The sequence below is a fragment of the Macaca nemestrina genome, chromosome 17, assembly GCF_043159975.1.
Source record: "Macaca nemestrina isolate mMacNem1 chromosome 17, mMacNem.hap1, whole genome shotgun sequence".
Classification (NCBI taxonomy): domain Eukaryota; kingdom Metazoa; phylum Chordata; class Mammalia; order Primates; family Cercopithecidae; genus Macaca; species Macaca nemestrina.
Genome location: NC_092141.1, coordinates 8,201,976 through 8,223,999, shown reverse-complemented (window position 1 = coordinate 8,223,999; position 22,024 = coordinate 8,201,976). Strand labels below are relative to the sequence as shown.

At 54.3% G+C, this 22,024-nt stretch overlaps 1 protein-coding gene across 1 annotated transcript; it reads right to left on the bottom strand.

Annotated features, from left to right (window-relative positions):
• Positions 1-3,293: 3,293 nt before the first annotated feature.
• Positions 3,294-21,574, bottom strand: LOC105473858 (guanylate cyclase 2D, retinal). Its single transcript, XM_011727986.3, has 19 exons — positions 20,754-21,574; positions 20,366-20,670; positions 17,686-18,037; positions 17,235-17,319; positions 16,855-16,957; positions 16,351-16,452; positions 14,823-14,903; positions 11,425-11,631; positions 11,169-11,325; positions 10,521-10,670; positions 9,721-9,869; positions 8,982-9,145; positions 8,695-8,887; positions 8,244-8,418; positions 7,904-8,002; positions 7,724-7,818; positions 7,454-7,539; positions 7,191-7,302; positions 3,294-6,718 (listed from the first exon to the last, which is right to left on the bottom strand). The coding sequence occupies exons 1-18, from the start codon at positions 21,469-21,471 to the stop codon at positions 7,215-7,217; spliced, it is 3,309 nt and encodes a 1,102-aa protein (XP_011726288.2). The 5' UTR covers positions 21,472-21,574; the 3' UTR covers positions 3,294-6,718; positions 7,191-7,214.
• Positions 21,575-22,024: the final 450 nt, after the last annotated feature.

Below are 22,024 nucleotides of genomic sequence, written 5' to 3'. Positions count from 1 at the left end.
CCTCAGGGACTTGGTCCCATCAGTTCTTGCCTCTTTATTAATAGTGTAGAGTTTACGACTTTGGAATAGTAGAGTCCTGATGCTCATTTAGTAGCTTTTGTGACCTTGGGCTGTCCAAACGACCTTTCTAAGCCTCAGTGTTAACATCTGTAAAACAGAAGTGTAATAGACAGTTTCCTTGGGTATCCTTAGGGGATTGGTTCCGGGACCCTGTTGGATACCAAAATCTGAGGATGCTAAAGTTCCTGATATAAAATGGTGCAGAAGTATTTGCGTGTAACTTAAGTACAACCTCTTGTGTACCTTAAATATTTTCTAGATTACCTAATACAATATAAATGCTATGCAAATAGTTGTTATATTGTATTGTTTTTATTTGTATTATTTTTATTGTTGTATTGTTATTTTTTGTTTTGTTTTGTTTTTCAGATATTGTCTATCTGCTGTTGGTTAAATCTGAGGATGTATAGCTGGGCGTCGTGGCACACACCTGTAACCCCAGCTACTCAGGAGACTGTGGCAGGAGAATCGCTTGAGCCTGGGAGGCAGAGGTGGCAGTGAACTGAGATCATGCCATTGGACTCCAGTCTGGGTAATAGAGCGAGATTCCGTCCCCCCACCAAAAAAAAAAAAATCTGAGGATGTAGAACCCGTGGATACAAATGACCAACTGCACATGCCTCGTGAGATTCTCAAGGTGTCAAATGAGGTTTATCAGATGAAGTGCTTAGCCCAGTTTCTAGCAGGTAACAAGTAAAATAGTGCTCCTCCCTCCCCCATACACTCAGAAGATGACCTCACCTTCCACTTTCTTGAAAAAACAGAAACCCTTGATGGAAAGTCCTGGAATCTGCAGCTCCTCCCAGGCCCAAGCTGTCCTATTCTAATCCTTTCAAAGGCTTCCCTTCTTCCCATCCAAGGCAATCCCTCCCCTATGCCTGGATCTATCCCCACTGGACACAGGAGCCTCATTCCCCTGTCACCCCATCCCATGTCTCCCTCATAGTACTGGCTTCTCCTCTTCAGTATGCTGATGGCCTTAAACCTCTCCCTTCTTCAAAAGAGGAGCACAGGACCTCCGGTTCTGCCTCCCTTCTCGCTCCCAGAGGAGCATCTTGGAGAGCTGCATCATCACAGCATGTCCTCTGGCCTTCTCTGGGAAGCATTTACTCAGGGAAGGACCAGTTTCTGGGATCAGCTCTGGTCTTGAGATAATCTGAGATCATCCATTTCAGCCACCCCATGGCTGGGCCTCTTCTCCAAGGGCCAGAAAGTCTTCTACCCCTTGGCATCATTGAGGATAAGGGCTCAGCACTGGACCCTCCTCGTTGCCCTTTCAGGGCCTGAAGCAGGCTGGGGCCTTCCAGTGCAGACCTTCAAAGCTGGGTATGCAGTCCCTCAGGTCTTGTTTCCACTGGGGCCCCGACCTTCCCCGCCCTCAACCCTGCCCTGGAAGAGAGTGTGGCAGGAGCTCTGGGTGCCCATCTCTATATCCTCGGATAAAGGCTAAGCCCTGGGGGAGGTGACCCCAGAGACTGTGGTTGAGGACCAGCCAGTCAATGCAGGAGAACCCCTGTGGCCTCAGTGGCCTCCTGTGGCCTTGGTGGCCCCTGGTTGATAGTTGCAACAGGAACATGCTGATGGAGGCATGCAGCTTAGGAGTGGGTGATCAGGGCTGAGACAGAGGCCTAGGAGATGACATGCTGGCCAGTGACAAAGGTAATGATGTTGAAGCGAGGCCATAAAGTGCGTGGCTATGGACAGGTGTCTGTTTGGTATAGTGGTTTGGGTGAGGAGGTGGAGTATATGGGAAAGCCTCCTGTTGAACTTGCAGCCATCAGCACATTGTAATCAAATGGACCAATATTTCGTCACTATGAAAACGTCACGAGAGTTTTTGTTTGTCTGAGACAGTCCCACTCTGGAATGCAGTGGTGTGATCTCAGCTCGCTGCAACCTTGACCTCCAGGGCTCAAGTGACCCTCCTGCCTCAGCCTCCTGAGTAGCTGGGACAGAAGGTGTGTACCACCATGCTTGGCTAATTTTTGTGTTTTGTAGAGACAAGGTTTTGCTATGTTGCCCAGGTTGGTCTAGAACTCCTAGGCTCTAGTGATTCTCTCGCCTCAGCCACACAAAGTGCTAGGATTATAGGCATGAGCCACTGTGACCAGCCATCGTAAGGGTTTTGAGGTATGAAGGAAGGAAAAGAAAGAGAAAGAAAGAAAGAAGGAAAGAAAAGAAAGAAAGAAGGAAAGGAAAGAAAGAAAGAAAGAAAAAGAAAGAAAGGAAGAAAGAAAGAAAGAGGAAGGAAGGAAAGAAAGGAAAGAAAGAACGAATGAACAGAGAAAAGAAAGAAAAAAGAAAGAAAGGAAGAAAGAAAGAAAAGAAAGAACCCAACGCAACCTGACTTAAGCAGAGAAAATAATTTGCTGGCCCATGTTGCTTAAACAGCTGGACTTGGCTTTAGGCCCAGTGAGGTATCTCAGCTCAAACAGTAGCCATCAGGCCTTAGTCTCCCTCCATCTGCCAGTTCAGCTGTGTCTTTGTGGTGGCAAGGATCGCTCCATGTTCCATCCTCTCAGCAACCTCCAAGAAGACAATTTCTCCCCATGGCTTCGAACAACGTCCCAGCACCGAGCTTCATCAGCCTGGCCCAGCTCACCTGTCTGTCTTTGAGGCCAGAGGAACAGAATGATTGGGCTGGCCTGAAGGGGAAAGTCAGCAGTCAGTTCTAGCCAGAATGGGGCACAGATGGCTGCCGGATGCCCAGCAGGACAGATGTAGGAAGGCAGAACAGCAGATGTCCATTACGGGTCATCCTGTCTGGGACATTGGGCCTGGCACAGGAACAGCTGGGCTCCCAGAAAACTTAGGGGCCAGACACCCACTGGTGATTTTGGAATAGTCTCTCCTGCTCTAGAGCTCCACCGGCAGGTTTGTGAGGGGTCAGAGGTGGAGTGTGGGTTGTTGGTGAGGTCCTGCCCGGAGACCAGTGGACCTCACCTTTCCCATCTGGGGGCCCTGTTCCTTCAGTCTTGGACTCTGGCTCCCGTGGTTGTAGGTTATGGTCCATGGGTCATGGAGTCATGGCATAGATAAGCTCTGTCCTTCTCTTCTTCTCTCCTGCATACAATCAAGGGATGAAGTCACATCACCCACCTCAAAAGCATCAGAGACCCTGGTCTTTTCCAGCAGCCTGAGAGGCCTGAGACTTCCGCGGCTGGTTCTCTGAGCAGAGGAGTTCCTGGGGGCTGTTGTCCCCAGCCACTTCCCCTCTTCAGGCCATCTCTAAGGTTCAACCCTATCTGAAATCCTCCCTGGAAATGCCAGGGTTGAGCATTCCAGAGATGGGGGTGTCAAGACTACCCCTCCGGGCTAAAAGAAGCACACACCACGACATGGAAGACAGCACGCCTTTATTTCAGCCACCCTCCCAGGACCCAGGTACCACGGCACGTGCCCTGGTATCCACGGTGCAAGGTCCAGAAGAGCCCAGGGAACACAGCCCAGCAGTGCAGTGTCACAAATCCCTGCCAAGGAGCAGTTCACCCCACCTCCTCAAAGGGAGTGCCGGGAGTCCACTGCAGATGGGACAGGGAGCAGGGCCCAGGACCTGAGGAGCAGCACACACCAAAAAAAAAGGCGCCGGGTGAGCCCCGGGACACGCTGTACAGTCTCTGCTGTGGATTGAAGCAGCAGCTATGAGAGGTCCCTGCTTTGGCCATCACTGCTCTGCCAGCTACAGAGCCATCTCCAAGGCAAGGACAACCCCGAGTGTGGGCTCCTGGCGCAGGCCAGCTGGCAGAGGTAGTGTAAACACATCTGAAGGTGGGGGATGCCCAGTGCCAAGCCAGGCCCTGGTGCTCTCATGCGCTGGGAGTTGCCCAGTCCCCAGGAACAGCGTGGGGAGGACTTGAGTCAGCAGAGCCCTGAGACTGGATAACTGACTGGGTCCAGGAAATGAGATTTCCAGAGAAAGGATGGAAACTGCAGAGAAAGGCAGGGAGAGACTGCCAGGCAGAAAGGGGACTGTGGGGACACAAAGAGAGGAGAATAGGGCAGAGAGGGAGACAGGAACAGAGAGAGGAGAGGCTCAGGCTTCATCTTTTCCCTTCTCTTCTCCCACTAGATCTGTGAACTCTGGGTTGGCGGTTCCCCAAGTTCTTCTAGCTGGGGAGGGGTCAGGGCTCTTCTCCCCATCACATCTGGTCACTTGAGCTCGAGGCCAGCCTGGGAAGGAGGCTGAGCGAAGCTGGGAAGGAACCGGCTCAGCCCTGCCCACTCCACTTCTACCTCAAACTGCGTCTGCCCTCTGGCTCATTCTTCTCTGCTTCTGGGGGGAGCCCTGCCCAAGCCTGTCCCAGCTAATCTCTCTGCACCGAATCCTGGACTCTTCCTTGAGGCTGCCGAAATCTCACACCATTAACTATTCCAGGCCCTTGCAGGCAGGGATAGAGGGAAGGAAGGAGAAGGGCAGGAGGGTCGGGTACGGGAGGGAAGAGACAGGAGACTGAGAGCTCTGTCCACATGGTCAGGCCCAAGGCCAGAGATGTGAATCTGCCCTTCAATCCCTGGGACCTAAGTACAGAGAAAATCTTAAGGAAAATCTTCAAGAATGTAAATAACTTTTAAAAATTTGTGTGTGTGCATGTCTGGGATTTGTTTTGTTTTTAATCTTTAATTCATCATGTTCAAACACAATTTAAAATGTTTTTGAAATTGCTCTAAATTGCTCTCTCTAGCAACATTACCTTAGGTAACCAGAACTTACAAGTGCTGGGTTTTCGATGTTTGATACATTCTTCCTTTACCTTTAGGAAGGAGGGGAACACCACTAAGCCTGTGGAAGTCATGAATCAGTTAAAAAAAAAAGGCAAAGCTCCCTCCAGGGGCCCCTATAATCCTAATACCTGCTAAAGAGTCCCAAGCTCAGTGTCTACAGGCACCAGTAGGGAATATAAAGGAATGTTCAGAAAATCTTGGTGTCCCGGAGTCTGTGGGGAGTGGTGGTATCTGGATAAAGGGGACCGTTACTCTTTAGCCGCAGCAGAATGTGGTTAAGTGGTGACACAAACCTCATGTGAGGCTTCCGATTTCAAGAGAAGGGGGAAATCTGCTATACATTTTTAAAATGTGGAAGCTCTTGATTTTTAAATGTTAGCTCAAAATGAAACACTCCATAGGCCAAACAAAACAAGTTTAGTGGCTAGTTTCCAGCCTGGCTTTATGAGACCCTTAGAGATTCTAAGATTTAAAGATCTTAGGGTGATTTAGTTCTATGATTCAGAAACTTTAATGAGCATGTCAATATTTTGCAGGAACTTGTTAAAATGCAGATCTTGACTCAGCAGGTCTGGGGTGGGGCCCTGAGAGCCTTCATTTCTAACGAGTTCGCAGGCAATGCTGACCCTGGCCCACCAACCACACTTGGCGTAGTGAAGGTTTAGTTCCAGAATTCCCTCTCACTGTCGTACCCCTGGTCAATGATGTCTCCAGTTCTGCCTTCACCCCTCCAGGGACTGGATACTCCCTACCTCTGGTGGCAGCCTAGGTGGTTTCCTAGCCTGCTGCAAACTTCTTCCAGGGTCTGTAGCAAGGGTGACAGACACCGAGAGTCAAATGTGCCAAGGCCCAGGCTCTAGAAGGTCAGAGTTTCACAAAGGAAACTTCAGTTGGGGACTTGCCAGGACAGGGCATTGGTAATTGTTGCGAAGATCTAAGCAGAGGTCAGGCGTGGTGTCTCACACCTGTAATCTCAGCACTTTGGGAGGCCGAGGTGGGCAGATCACTTAAGGTCAGTTCAAGACCACCCTGGGCAACATAGTGAAACCCCGTCTCTACTAAAATCACAAAAAAAAAAAAAAAAAAAATTACGCAGGCGTGGTGGCAGGTACCTGTAATCCCAGCTACTAGAAAGGCTGAGGTAGGAGAATTGTTTGACCCTGAGAGGAGGAGGTTGCAGTGAGTCGAGATTGTGTCACTGCACTGCACTCCAGCCTGGGTGACGAAGTGAGACTCAAAAAAAAAAAAAAAAAAGCTAAGTAGAGAGGATTTTCTGTCCAACTGCTTGCTCAGCAGCTCCCAGTTAAACAGAGAATGCTGCTCTTCTTTGGGTGTTCTGGTTAGTCAAGGTGTGGTGCAATTTCCTTTCCCCAAAGCCTTGAAGCAAGCTTTTCTCTGCACTTGGGCATTACCTGATTGTGCCAAGGAGAAGGAGCCAGTTTCTGACTAGTGGGAGATGGAGATAGGAATGAAGCTTGAGGCTGAACAGAAGCCCTTGCCCACTCAGGCCATGTGACAAATCCTGCTCTGGTGGAACAGAACTCCACTTCCTCTGGGGTTTCCACTTCCTCTGGGGTTGGGGCATCAATCCCAGATCCTCCTTCCTGGGTCCTTGAGAGACACTGGGAAGCGGAGAATCCCTGACCCTCACATCCCCTGATGGATTCAGGGTTCCTGGTGCTGAGGGCCACAGCCACCCAGCTGTCAGGGGCACAGGGGCCATGGGAACCATTTAGGCCACCCCTCATTTCGCCACTGAGGGGATCACAGCAGACAGTGCGTGATACTTTCCCAAGGTCACGTGGCTGGTTTGCAACCAGCTCTTGTAAAGGCCCAAAATCCTTTGAGGCAGAGCTGGGCAGAGTCCACCAGCATTAGCCAGACTTCCAGTCACCGATAGCAGCAACTTTCAGGAAAAGGACCTTCCAGAACAATCCTGAAGAAAAGAGGGGTATCTCAGAGGGAAGTTGAGGAAAGGGGTCGTGGGGTTCACCTAGGAAGGAGCGGGTCATGGGTCAGTTTCCTGCAGGAGGGGAGTGAGCAGGGCTTCCGCTTTCACATTGTCCTCTGGTGACTGCTGCCCCCTAGAGTTGTCTCCTGTGCAATGCACAGCCTGTGAGGCTTCTGGGGAAGCCAGGTTTATGTGATGGGGATGAGATAGGGCCAGGGAAGGGGTCACAGAAGGCCCCAATATAGAGTTTCCTAAGCCTGGATTCCCAGACCACTCCAGACCTACTGAGCCAAAATGTCTGCAGCGGGTGCTTGCCTGCCAGGGGAAGCCCCGGGGTTTAGGAACCCGCCTCGGCTCTCTGAAGTCAGAAAGGAATTGGGACACCTGGCTTGGGTGGGACGTTCTGCAGGCAGCAGAGGGGACGCGGCAGTTGGGGTGGGGGCGGAGGGGGCAGCACCTGTCCGGGGCCGGGCCTCACTTCTCAAGAGAACTGGCCCGGCCGAGCCTTCTCCAGCTTCCGTCGCCGCTCGGGTGGGATCTCCTGCAGGCTGATGCCGTGGTTGCTGGACCTGCAAGGAGGGGGCGGTGACCTCAGGGAAGGGGAATGGGGCGTGGGGGACAGGGCCCACGTCATCGCTGCCTCACGCGCGGGGCGTCAGACACAGAGCCGGAGGCAGCGATCCCTCGTCCCTCGCCCTGCCACGGAGGCCAGCCACTCACCCCGGTTGCAGGTCAGGCGGTTTGGGGATGGGCTTGTTGAAGCCGCGTCTGCCCACTAGCCAGAAAGTGTCCTCGGCGCCCTTGCCCTGAGGAGACATGGGAGAGGGAAGGACTTAGGCTGACTCGGGCGAGGGGTGGGGGATCTCGAGGTCTGGATGGAACTGGGAGACCGGGTCAGGAAGGGTGAGGGGAGGTTGCAGCCGTGGCCCGGGATGGGCGGGGCCTCAGGACAAGGCGGGGCCTCCAGGAGGGGGCAGGGTCCTGCCTCACCTTCAGCTCCGTGCGGCCTCGCAGCTCCACCTGGTAGCCCGAGTCCAGAGCACGGAGAATCCCCACGGTGCTCAAGTTCACGTGGATGCGGTAAGCTGTGGCGGTGGGGGACGCCGTGAGCTCGGGACTCACCTCCCGTGTCCCCCTCCCACCTCCCCATCTTGTCCCCATCACACTCACGCAGCCCGGTGGACTCCATGCGTGAGGCGGTGTTGACCGTGTCCCCAAACAGGCAGTACCGTGGCATGGTGAGGCCCACCACGCCTGCCACGCATGGACCTGTGGAGATGCTGGGGGTTGGCGGGGCTAGCAGGACCGGCAGCTGGGCTGCACCTGGGTAGGGCCTTGGACGATCTTCGCACCCATAACCTCCACCAGCTCCCCAAATAAGCCTTGTTAAGCGCATCCTCTTCAAGGTAAGCCCCACTCCCCACTCCATGAGTTGCCTCCTCTACAAGAAATTTGGAGCCAGGCCCTAAAGAGGGAGATGGGCTGGAGCCTGGGAAGACCCGGGCGTTACCTGAGTGCAGGCCTATGCGAATGCGCACGGGAACCTCGGGCATATGGCGCATGCGGAAAGTGCCCACAGCACTGAGGATGTCCAGCGACATGTTGGCGATCTCTGCCGCGTGTCGCTGCCCATTCCTCTGGGGCAGCCCCGAGGCCACCATATAGGCGTCCCCTATTGTCTCCACCTGGGGGAAGAAGGAGTTGTGTGAATTCCCTTTTGAGTATTCCTCCCCCGTACACAAAGCGATTGCCTCTTGTCACGGGGTCCACCTGGGGTTAGTGCAGAACCAGGTTGCTAGTGGAGGGACTGAGCTGGGGACTGGAGGAATAAATAAGGGACAGGAGGTCTGGGAAAGAAGACTGATTGGGCAGGTAGGCTAGGGGCTGAGCAGGAACGGCTGGGCTGGAGGCTGGTGAAGCTGAATTGAAGGTCAGGAGGGCTTGGCCCCTACACACTCCACCTTGTAGACATCGTGGGAACCAATGATGGCATCAAACAGCGTGTAGAGGTCGTTGAGCAGGTCCACCACCTCAATGGGCTCACTCATGGCAGAGATGGTGGTGAAGCCCACTATGTCACTGAAGTACAGTGTCACTTGCTCAAAGTATTCAGGCTCCACTGGTGTCCCCGTCTTCAAGGCCTCAGCCACAGACCTAGGGATAGCAGGCGGTGAGGTCACCTGGGGGCCACTCTGCCTGGCTGGGCTCCAGCTGCCCTCCCAGCCCACCCCTTCCCACTGGCACCCACGGAGGCAGCATCTGTGTAAGCAGCCGGTCTGTCTTCTGCTTTTCCAGCTCCAGCTCCTCTGTGCGCTCCCGGATCAGATCCTCCAGGTTACTGGAGTACTGCTCCAGCATCCGAAGCATCGAGTCAATGATGTTCGTCTTCCGACCCTTGTTGATGTTCTTGAACTAGCCATAGAAGGAAGCAGGTGAAGCTGCTGAAGGCCTGGGCTGCCATGCCCTTTTCATGCCCCCCTCATGGGCCCTCTCACGGGGCTGTTCACTCTGAACACCCCCCTCCCCACCACCATTCATCTACCGTTCGTCAAGCACCCCTGGGGTGCTAGGCACTGTGTTTTCAGACATGATTAGGAGGCACGTGGGAAATGAGGCTTCCCAGAGAGCAGTTGTTCTCAGCTAGTAATTGACAGGGCACTGGAGCCAGCCCAATCCTTGGACTCCCAGGCCAACGGTCTTTCTGTCACAGGAGGCCAAGCACATACTTGGTTCTCAATCAATGTTATTTGAATTGAATTGAATATTCCTCCCACCCAGACAGAACTCCATGTCCCACTCCAAAGGCCTCCACAGCCGCCATTCTAATTCTGCCCCACCAAACCCCAAGTCCTCAGGCTACTCCTTAGGAGGCAGCCTGGAAGGCCAGAGGTCCTGCCAGCCTGCCTGCCTGCAGCTGTCTCAGGTTGCTGACAAGCATCAGGGATCCCAGAGGCCAGCCCAGTCCTTGCCCACTCCCAGCCCCTGACCAGGTCGAAAGTGTGGTCCATGGAGGGCCGAAGTTCCGGCTGCTCTGCCCAGCACTGCTTCATCAAGTGGATACACTCGACAGGTGCCTGGTCCATGGACACCAAGGGTCGACACAGTGGAGGGGGGCTCCGCACCCTCTGCACCACTTCTGGAGGCATGAGAGGACAGTGAGGGGGAGTGCCCTAGAACACAAGCTGCCTCTGACCCTGGCCTGACTGTTGAAGACCAAGATGTGGGAGGGGGTGCCTGGCAGGGGTTTCTTTACATCAGAGCTTCAGTGTGTGTGTGTGGAGGGAGAGTACGGTGTGGAAGGGGGTTGCTAGGAGGAACAAGAGGACCTCGAACTCTGGGGGTCAGTAAGAGGGGACATAGGCAAAGAAACTAACATTTATTGTATGTAAGACAAGTGAGGGATAAGTGATCAAGTAGCTTGCTCAGAGTCCTGTGGGGAAGGGATGTAGATTGGAACCAGATTGGACTACCCTCTTACCCACGCCCCCTCCCTTGCTCCTCCCAGGGACCCCTGAGAACAGAGAGGAGCCTGCTCTGTCAGTTGTGGGAGCAGTTTGGGTCCAGGATCAAGACAGAGGAAGCTGTTGTGTTAGGACCTCATGAACCACCCTCCCCCGCCGGCCATGCACGGCTTTCTGTACCGGGACCCGCAGACGCCAGCTTTAAGGGGCCTCCGTATAATTGAGTTTCATCACTGGGCTTTGCTTTAGAGGAGAGAGAGAGGCTGGCTCTGTTCTAACTGCAGGGTGCCCCTCTGGCCCGAACTCCATGCACAGGGCAGCCTTACCCTCGGGAGTGAGCTCCAGCATGGCGTAAGGGGCACTGCGGCACACCACTTCTTGCATGATGATGGCCAAGCTAAAGACGTCACCAGCCAGCGTTCCCCGGCGCTCCAGGGCCGGGTCCCTAAGCAGCTCCGGGGCTGTCCACAGCTGGTCTGGGGATGGGGAAGGGGCTGTGGGGCCACTGGGAAAGACTCCCACCCTCATCAGAAAGCCCAGGTTGGCACCCAGACACCACCAACTCTGCAGCCTGAGACCAGTCTGAGACCCTGCAACCTGAGACCAGCCCTACAACTATCTCTAGGAGCCGTCTCAGAGAAAGCCTGGCCCTCATGAATAGGCCTTGCCCTTCAGACAAGGTGGTGCCCAGGGAAGGTTCATCTCTTGAGCGCAAGCCCCACCCTCAGGCAAACTTCCAGTTAGAGCAAACCCAGCTGCAGGCAGCTCAGGCACAAGTCCCGCCCCCAGCAGCCCCGTCTCCTCAGTCACAGAGCCCACCCTCTCAGAGGCCACGAGATCTTTTTCTGTAGCAGTTGTGTCTGGTGGATGCCGGATGGAGAGAGTGCGAGGGCGGAGGTAGGGAGGAAGCAGGGGAGAAGCCCTTGAAATAATGGGGATCCCGGTGGATGCTGCTCTGCGCAGGGGACTCTTACCCTCTGCTCTGGGAGGCTCCGGTAGCACCTTCTGTGCTTCCAGCAGTCTCCCGTGGCCGTGGTCAGTGATCTTGAGTACGAATCTGCCATCCACTATGCAGTTCCGTGACTTCAGCCGCCCATGAGCTACGCCTCGATGGTGCAGATACCTTATTCCCTTGGAATGGGTAGGGTAAGAGGCAGCCTCAGCCTGCTTGGTTCCCTTGCTCCCCATCCCTGCCCCCAGGACGTCACCCCACCACCCCCCGACACACACCTTGATAAGGTCCAGCAGGAGGGAAGACTTGAACATCCAGTCCAGCTTTATTTCTCTCTGAGCGAGGAGGTCCTGGAGGGAGCCCCGCGTGCAGTGCTCTGAGACCACAGCCAGGTTGCCCTCCCAGAGGGCCGCAGGGCCTTCTGCTCCCTGAGCCAGGAAGAGCCCCAGGTAGAGGGCCACGTTCTCGTGCCGGAGCTCCTGGAGCTGAGAGGGGGATAGTTGACTGGCATTTTCTGCCCAGGGGCAATGCGGGGAGGCGCTGTTAATCAAGATCTGTTTTTGAGTATCCAAACTCAGAAGATGAGATTTGTACAAATGGTGGATGAAATGGTTGATAGGGTATGTAGGGAGGCTCTCTTCTACACACAGTTCTCTTTTTGGAAAAAACAATATAGTCAAGGGCCACTGTTCGGATACCGAGTATGGTTTAGCCTAATGCTGTGAATGAAAAGACAATTTTGCATTGGTGATCAGGACCTAGGCAGGTTCGGATTTATTGATCATAAGCCTTTTTTTTTTTTAGACACTAGGTCTCACTCTGTTGCCCAGACTGGTATGTAGCGGCATGATCATAAGTCACTGCTACCTTGCATTCCTGGGTTCAAGCGATCCTCCGACCTCAGCCTCCTAAATAGCTGGGACTACAGGCTTGTGCCACCATGCCTAGACAACATTTTACATTTTTTTTCTGTAGAGATTGGGGCCTTGCTATATTGTCCAGGCTGGTCTTGAACTCCAGGCTTCAAATGACCCTCCCACCTCAGCCTCTCAAAGTGCTGGGATTATAGGCCTGAGCCACCACGCCTGGCCCCAACCATAAAACTTTGAACTGCCTGGGTCTTAAGGGAAACAGCTCATGAAGGACAAGCTCCTGGAACCACCATCCTCTCCTTCTCACTTAACAGCCTTTGCTGGGAGAACCAAGGAGGAGCTATGCCACTTTCTTTCTTTTCTTTTATTTATTTATTTATTTTTTTTTTTCAGATAGTCTTATACTATCACCCAGGCTGGAGTGCAGTTGGCCAGTCTCGGGTCACTGCAACCTCCGCATCCTGAGCTCAAGTGATTCTCCCGTCTCAGCCTCCTGAATAGTTGGGATTACAGGTGTGTGCCACCATACCTGGCTAATTTTTGTATTTTTAATAGGGACGGGGTTTCGCTATGTTGGCCAGGCTGATCTTGAACTCCTGACCTCAGGTGGTCCACCCACCTCGGCCTCCCAAAGTGCTGGGATTACAGGCATGAGCCACCATGCCTGGCCTGAAGCTGTGCCACTTTCAAAGGACACCAGAAATGGCTTGTGCCTGCAACCGAGCCGGTAGCTGCTGTGCTGGGCGTTACATCATTGTGTCAATCAGGTCTGAGACTCCCACCCTCCCCAAGTTAGGGAAGACAGGACTGACTGTGCTGCAGGACAGTGACCTCACAATTGGGGCATGCTGGAAAAAAAGGTGGCTTAGCTGGCTGACTGGTGCCCTTTCTAGATTGTCCTTGGTCCACATGCCCAATAAGGGGATACTTTTTTTTTCTTTTTCTTTTTTTTTTTTTTTGAGATGGAGTCTCGCTGTGTTGCCCAGGCTAAAGTGCAGTGGTGCGATCTCGGCTCACTGCAAGCTCCGCCTCCCGGGTTCATACCATTCTCCTGCCTCAGGCTCCCAAGTAGCTGGGACTACAGGCACCCGCCACCATGCCTGGCTAATTTTTTTGTATTTTCAGTAGAGACGGGGTTTCACCATATTAGCCAGGATGGTCTTGATCTCCTGACCTCATGATCCGCCTGCCTCGGCCTCCCAAAGTGCTGGGATTACAGGCGTAAGCCACTGTGCCTGTCGGAAAATTTTGGTGGATACTTTTCATTTTAAACACCTGGTGTTTGGCCGGGCGAGGTGGCTCAAGCCTGTAATCCCAGCACTTTGGGAGGCCGAGACGGGCGGATCACAGGGTCAGGAGATCGAGACCATCCTGGCTAACACGGCGAAACCCCGTCTCTACTAAAAACACAAAAAATTAGCCGGGCGAGGTGGCGGCGCCTGTGGTCCCAGCTACTCGGGAGGCTGAGGCAGGAGAATGGCGTGAACCCGGGAGGCGGAGCTTGCAGTGAGCTGAGATCTGGCCACTGCACTCCAGCCTGGGCGCCAGAGCGAGACTCAGTCTCAAAAAAAAAAAAAATAAATAAATAAACACCTGGTGTTAAATGGTGATCAAGTTCATTAACCCCATACACATAGTCCACTTAAGTCACTGCATCTGTGACCAAGAGCTCCTGTAGAGGAATCAGGGAAGGAGGCCAGGCCCAGGCTGCATGGTGTGGAGGTAAAGGGAGACACTAAGGTCGTAAGGACCAGAATAAGCCATTTTACAGCCTCCTTGCCAACTTTCCACTTCATTCAGAACGTCTAGGGTTATTCTGCAAAAGTGGCCCGACAGAACCAGAAACTCATTTTTTTCTTTTCTCTTTTTTTAAGACAGAGTTTCACTCTTGTCACTCAGGCTGGAGTGCAATGGCACCATCTCGGCTCACTGCAACCTCTGCCTCCCAGGTTCAAGTGATTCTCCTGCCTCAGCCTCCTGAAGTAGTTGGGATTACAGGCGCCCGCCACCATGCCCAGCTAATTTCTTTGTATTTTTAGTTGAGACGGGGTTTCACCATGTTGGCCAGGCTGGTCTTGAACTTCTGACCTCAGGTGATCCACACGCCTCGGCCTCCCAAAGTGCTGGGATTACAGACGTGAGTCATTTTTTATTTTCTATCATTTGCTCAACAAACATTCACTGCGTCTCTCTAATGTTCCAGACACTGTGTTGGGTGCTGGGAATACAATGGAGGGGAAGGAGGAGGCCCTCACTCAGCTTACAGTCCAGTAAGAGAGGCAGAAACAAGCAGGCAGACAGATGAACATATAACTACACATTGCAACAAGATCGAAGGAAAGAACTAGTGGTGTGACAGGGAATAATGAAAGCCTACTCCAGGGTGAAGGAAATAACTTTTTTTTTCTTAATTTTGACAGGGTCTTGCTCTGTCACCAAGGCTGCAGTGCAGTAGTATGATCACAGCTTATGGTAACCTCCAACTCCTGGGCTCAAACAATCCTCCCTCCTCACCCTCCAAAGAGTAGCTGGGACTACAGGCATGTGACGCCATACCCAGCTAATTTTTAACGTTTTGGAGAGACGGGGATTCTTTATGTTGCCCAGGCTGGTCTTGAACTCCTGGCCTCAGGTGATCTTCCCTCACATCTGCCTCTCAAAATGCCAAGATTACATGTATAAGCCACCACACTCAGCCAGAGGGGACACTTAACTGAGACCTACCTCTGTACCCAGCTGCAAAGAGAAGGCAAGAAGGGAGAAACCGATGGCCACCTAGGCCCCATCACAGGCCCAAGTCTCACCTTGGAGAAGGCCGTCTTGGTTGCTGGGCGGATAGCTATGTGCTGATCCCCTGGGAATTTCTTCAGCCAAACCCTGTCTCCCTGCAGCAAAGAGGATGGGGGTAGGGAACTCAGTCTCTTAAAATCCCATGATGGACCCCTCCCCCCCATTTCCATTGGCTCACTGTCCCAGAATGCATCTTCCATGTGACAAAATGCATTGAAGCAAGGGGTTTGATGTCTGCCCATCCGCTTCACGGGCAGCTGGGAGAGGACCCACCCCTGGATGACAGATATTCAGAAGCTATGGATGGCTGTCCTCACTACCCCAGGGGTGCCCACCAATAGTCCTATTAAGTGAATTAATACAACCACAAGCATCATCGACATCACAACCCTCATCACCATCCACTGCCATGAGAGAGCATGTTCTGGGAGTAAAGAATCTGGATAGATCAGGCTTTATTGTAAAGTAACTGAACTATAGACAGCTCCCCTCCGGATGCTGGACCTCATCCTCAGCTGTTGGCAGGGCCAGTGCATGGGCATGGGACCTGTGCAGTCACACAGGGCCTCATCTCAGAAAGGCCCGAACTTGGTTCAATGACCTCCTGCCATCATCTTGAATGAACGAGGAGCCCCTCATTTCTATCTTGCCCTGGATCTCGCTAATTACGCAGGTAGCCCTGTCTGCTTATAAGGGATTTGGACTAGAAGGGGATTGGGGTTTAGTACTGACCCCTAAGGAGCATTTGGAAATAAATGTGGGGACATTTTTAATTGTCACAAAAACTAGGAGCTACATTTGGTGGACAGGGCCAGAGACAAGAAACACTGAACATTCTTCAAGGCACAGAGTAGTCCTATTCAATTTAGGACAATCTGCCCCAAATGACAATAGTGCCTCCTCTGAGAATTGGCCGTGATAATCTCCAGGTGACATGATAGGAGCCGTTGCATTCCTTCCCGTGACCTGAAGCCCAGGAGCTTTAAATTTCTACTCTCTTGATTTGCTCAGCACTCTCAGCTCTCTCTGAATCTGTTCTCATTATCTCCCCTCCACTTGACCACATTCAGATTTACCAGCCCCAAAGTTTATGTCCTAATACTTTTGTGACTTTCTTTTCCCCCTCTAGGGGTTGCTGTTCCTGAGTCTGGTCTGGATTGTGTGGAAATGCTGAGGGGTAGGGCCAGAGGCTCTGATCGGGTAGGAGATGGCCTCAGTGGCCACACCAGGTTACATGCTGGTCCCAGCATGCTCCCCAGCAGCTCCAGCCTTCAGTCTCTGGGTCACTGTGATTAGCTTTTGAGGAGCCCTCACCCAGATAGTGGCTAGGGAAAAATCCTTGGAGAGGGAAGATTCTTAGGTTCTTCCCTTTGAGGGATCCATGACCTTTCCCTAGATCCTGTCTGGGCTCCCATCCCCCATCTCCTGGAGCCTGCAGGATCTGGCATGACTCCCTGTCCTCTTGAGAGTACGCCTCCCCTCTGCCCAGGGCCTGAGCATTCTTCCCCTACTGTCTCTCTGTCTGGCTGGGGTCAGGCTCACCTCATAGACGCCAACGTTGGGGCTGTCCGTGGGTTGGCTGGGGCCACTGCGAACGTCTGACATACTGCGGGCAGCCAGACTTGATCGACTCCCCTGGGCCACCTAGCAGGTAGAGGTCAATGCAAGAGGTCAAAATATATTCTGGTGTCAGAGTCCTGGGTTGAGGTCAGGCTGAGTTTTGGGGATGTAAAGATGGGAGGCGAAGGAATCTCAATGAGGGAAGGTGATAATGACATTACTCCCCAAGTGCACGCTTTACAGTTTACAAAGCAAACATTCATTTTCTTGTTGGAGCTTCACCTCCCACCCAGGAAAGTAGTCAGGACAGGTACTGTTACCCTCATTGCACAGATGAGGGTGCTGATCCCTACACTTCAGACTTGGGACAGAACTGGGGTAGAAATCAGGCTTCCCAAGTAGGGAGCTGGGGTGGGGACTTTCCCAGGGAAGGAACCAAATTTACAGAAAGAAGACAACTGGCTCCTGCCTCCCTGCCTCCCCCACCTTTCGAGAGGTGCCCCCATGTGGGTGGAGAAAGGTGATGTCGTCCACAGTCAGGATGATCTTGTTGGGACCGGAGACCATTTGAATGTGAAGTAGCTGGTGCCTGGTGGAGAAAGAGGTCATCTCCACCAAGGGCACCAAGATCCGTGAGAAGAGAGCAGCAGGGGATGGGGTGGAGGGATAATGCTGGCTCAGGGGAGGGGTCCTGGAGGGCAGCCATCCCCAAACCAGACATCCCTGGGACTCTACCAGCCCACCAGAACCCCCTCACCCCAAGAAAAATCTCTTCTACTCTTGAGTGAACCCAGACTGCTGTTTTTGATGCAGACTTCCATTTCTGGCACAAACTCACTTCCTACTTACCTCATTCCACTACTCACCTCACATAATGGGCCAGGAAGGCCCCAGCCAGCCCCATCCCAACCACCAGGAGGAAGCCAAGAAAGACGAGGCCCGGCTCCAGTCCTGAAGGGACAGTGACAGGAGGTATACTGAGGAGCGATACCAGGGAAGGCCTCTTCTCTAGGGAGGCATGGAGTCATGCCAAATGCTGGCCCCTCCAGGAAAGGGGGATGGGGGCCAGCATTTGGCAGGCCTATGACCTCTAGGGGGAGGTCATAGATTCCTCAAAGGGGAGAGTCTGGGAATGCTAGAAAGTTTCCAAGAGGGCTTTGGAGCTCAGCAAGAGAGGGGTCCTGTGCAAGCCAGGGGCGGGGAGAGGGCCTAGAAGGGCATCGAAGATGGATTACAGGATAGAATCCACTCTCTTTCACCACTTCGTGGATGGTCCATGGGGATTCTCTCAGTGGGGGCTGGGGTGCTTGCCCTCACCTCCACCGCAGATGTTGTTTGGATCGAACCAGCACGAGGGGTCAGGTCCGGGTGCTGATCCCCCACGCGGGAAGTGCATCGGGGTCCCGGCGGAGAGAAGGGAGCCCCGGGTAGGATCCAGCATGTATGTGGCAAAAAGCCGGTCTCCCACTGCGTCCGTGTCTAGCAGCACGAATGGAGGCTCCTCGTCTCCTCCTAGGTCCCCGCAGAAGCCAGGGACCTGCGCATCCCAGACGTGGCGGGCCACAGCTGCTCCGGACACCCATCTGCCACCCGCGGCAGCCCGCGCTTCTGCCACGCCCCTCACCAGCAAGAAGACCGCGTCATAGATGGTGCCAAAGAGTGGAGAGACCTGGAGAAGGACAGTAGGGGCTCACAGGTCAGGGTCACAGTCCACAGACAGACCAGAATTCCCTGGCCACACCAATTCTTTCACAGCCGGTCAAGCCCAGGGTATCCACTGTTCCCACCTTCCAGTTAGTTGTTCCCAGGATCCCTCCCCATTGGCTATCTCTTCCTCCCTCCCCATTGGCTAACTCTTCCTCCCTTCCCGTTGGCTATCTCTTCCACCCTCTCCATTGGCTATCTCTTCCTTCCTCCCCATTGGCTAATGTTTCATCTCTCCCCATTGGCTAGCTCTTCCTCCCTCCCCATTAGCTAACTCTTTGTCCCTCCCCATTGGCTAACTCTTCCCCTCTTTCCATTGGCTATCTCTTCCTCCCTCCCCTATTGGCTGTCACACCTGCTCTCTCCACTAACTGGTTCCTCTTTTCAGGACTCAGCCTCCTCTCTGACCATTGGCTGATTCTAACTCTACATCACCTGTAGATTCTCTCTTCTTCCTGTTGGTTGCCCAGAATATAGTTTTAATCTCATCACCTACCATTCACCTGAAAGCCTTCTCACCTATCTTTTGGTTGGCCTCTATTTTCTGTTTTTCCTTAAAAAAACAAAAAACAAAACTAAACAAAAACAAAACAAACAAAAAACCTTCTCCATTGTTACCACCTGAGCTTATCAGGCCTCTCTATTATTCCCAGTTGCCATCTCTCAGAGAGCCAGGCACTGTGCAGAGCACCAAAGATGTATCAGTGTACAAGACAGACCCTGTCTCAAGGAACCTTTCTTCTTGCCAAAGAGACAGGGGTGTTCAGGCAGTGCAATGAGTAAAAGTAGAGAAACTGAGGGAGCTGTAGAGACAGGAATGGGTGTCTCCAACCTAGGCTGGGGACAGAAGGAGCTGTGGGATGAGTCAGAATTATCCAGGGCAGGCAGGGACAAGAGAGAGGACACAGCACACTCAGAAGCTCAGAGGCAAAAGAGAAGGACACATTTAGAGAACCCAGAGTAGCTTGGTCTGGTTGAAGTTCATGGAAGGTGGAAGAGAGAGAAAGACAGGAGAGCTGGTAAGCCATGTGGAGAGGCCTGCATCTATCCAGGGCAACAGAAGTCTCTGTGAGGCTTTGAACAGGGGCACGACAGGGTGAGATCTGTCAGATTTCTGAAGCTTGATCTGGTTGTTGGGTGGAAAAGGGTGTTGGGCAGGTGAGTGTTGAAGCAAAGACCGTCTGAGAGATTATGTTTTGGGATTTGGGCTGGGGGTGCTGTGGCCTGAATCAGGGCAGTGACAGTAAAGATGGAGAAAGTGGACGAATTCAAATGATCTTTAGGAAGTAACAGTAACAGTGCTTGATGTCTGGAAGTGGGGGCGAAGAATTCAAGGAATCAAGGGTGACTCACAAGCTCAGAGGCTTGGGCAGCGGAGGGGACAGCCGTGGTACTTACTGAGAGCTGAAGAGCTTTTCTCTCTACTTTCTCAACCTCCTTCTCTCCACTGCCGACCCTCCCTCCATCCCATGTCACTATGATTCCTAATCTGTATTCTCTTCTGACTATTCCCATCACCGCACCGCCCCGCCTCCACTGGCCACCTCCAGTCCTCTTGGAGGAATCTAGGGGCATTGGTGGGAAATTGCAACCCCTATGACCCACAGCCTTCTCTCGTGCAGCCCCCTGTGAGCTGGGCCTTTGTGGTGGTTAATTCACTGCCCATTGACATCTAAATTCCCTTCTCATAGTGGTTTCTAGTCCTCCTTTGTGGCTGGAGTAAAGTTAGATGATCTGAACTGGGATTCTGGGGACTTGGGGAACCCTAGGTAGTAGCTGGATGTTGGAAATGCACTATGGATCTGGTGAGGATTGCCCCTGGATCCACCCAGGGAACTTTCTGCTTCTTGCAAGGTGTCTAGGCCCTTAAAAAGCTAAGACCACCAGATGATGCCCCAGAGGAAATACCTCTGAACTAGGGATGAAGGTTGGATTGGCATCCTCCCTCCTTCCTGCTTTCAAGAACATCAAGTATTTATTTTAGACAGCTGGGAGTATGTGGTGGTGGAAATGGGTTTACTTTGAAGTCAATTGCAAAAGGTTTTGCAGTTGACAGTTCATTAGAGCTTACTGCTTGATGTTGGACTTGAGAGGTCTCATTGCCTACTCTCTGGAGGCAATCCCCATACACTAAGAGATCCCAGGCAAGGCCAGAGCCTCTGCATTACCTAGGAAACTCCAAACAGCTAGAACTGCCAGTGGTTCTTTCTCCATTGGCTCCATCCTCCTCTCCCCGCTTTGGCTGTCCTCTCCCCTCTCCCTTGCCTTCTTCCCTCCTCCCAGGACCATCTACCTGCTGCAGATTGAGGTCAGAGGGCAGCTCGCGGCGCTCTTGGGCCCTGCGCAGGCTGTCCAACACGCTGCCTTCAGAGGGACAGTGGCGCGTGAGAGTGAGCACGGCATCATGGGCCCTGCGAAGCTGGGAGCTGTTGGCGAGTGCAGCTAAGGCCTCCGGGCCTGGGGACAAGGCGTAGTGGACTGTGTCGAAGGGCAGGAAGACCAGGGAGCCATCGGTCAGGCCCAGTTCCTCCGCGGCCTCCAGGAGGTAGCGCTGCTCCTCGCCGCCCAGCAGCACCGAGTGCATCACCATGATCACTGCTGTGGACAGAGGCTTGGCTCGCGGCGCCGCCCGGCTGCCGGCAGGACCCGCCGACCTCCTCGCACCCTGCAGGGGAGCCTACCTGTGACCCTGGGCCCGTCCCGAACCTTCCTCAGGGCCTCCCGGGCTCCAGACAGGTCCAAGGGCTCCATGGAAGTCACGGAGGCGACGGGCAGGCCCCGGGCCCTGAGTGCCGTGGACAGTGAGTGTCCCGCCTCCACCCACAGGTCCTGGGGGGCGGTGACCAGGGCCACGCGCGCCCAGCCGAATGCGCGAAGCAGGGCGTAGAGGGCGTCCGCTGCGGGGGTCAAGGCAGGGGCCGTGGTGCCCGCCGCCTGCGTCCCGGGGCAGCCCCAGGGCACCAGCGCGATCCCGGCTTCTTCGGCGAGCAGCTCGGCCGGCCGGCAGGCCGCAGGGTTCACCGGACCCACGAGACCCGACACGCGGGTCAGCGCGGAGGACACGGCCCCCAGCGAGCCCGGCGTCCGGCACGGCTCGGGCAGCAGCGCGACCTCGAAGCGGGGGCCGCCGGCCAGGTCGGGGTCGCGGTTCAGGCGGGCGGCGGCCAGGCGGGCTGCCAGGTCCGCGCGGGCCCGGGAGAAGATGGGGTCGCAAGCCCAGGGGCCCAGGACGCCCACCGTGAACACCGCGGAGAGGGCGGGGGGCTGCAGCAGGAGCAGGAGCAGCAGGAGCGGGAGCCGGGGCAGGGCCGGGGGGAGGCGGGGCAGGGCCGCCCACCGCGCGGGGCCGCAGAGCCTGGGGTCAGGAAGCCCACCCGCTCGGCGGGCGCAGGCGGTCATTGCCGGCTTCTGCGAACACAGACGGAGAAGGCTGAGCGACTGAGACCCCCGGCCTCCCTTAGGGTTCTCCCCGTAACCCAGAGTTTCTCCAAGCCCGAGTAACCCATGGGATGATTCTGTTGCTACCGCCCCCTCCAGAGGCTGGGAAGACTAACTGGGGCCAAGGACACCGCCCCGAAGCCCCCTTCTGCCGCCCCGGCTTCCCGCTCCCATCCGGCTTGCCCCTCCCCCCGTTGGAGGCGTCAGGGGTCAGCAGGGACTCGCCTGCGCCCTCAGACCGACCCTATCCCAGCGGAGGGGCCTCTGACACTTACCGGGAAGTCCGGGGCTCGGGCCCACGGCCCCGGTGAGGGGTCACAGGGCCGGTCCCCCTTTTGACGCCCGCCCACAGGTCTTCCTTGCCAGCCCAGGCCAGGGCGGGGGCGTGGATACAGCCGGCCAGAGCCCTTAATCTCCCCAAGCTGATTAGGGTCCTTAATTAGGCAGGGAGGGGCGGGCTAGTGGAGGATGAGAGCCCCTACTGCGCCTTTCTGGGGTGGGATCTGTCCTGGGT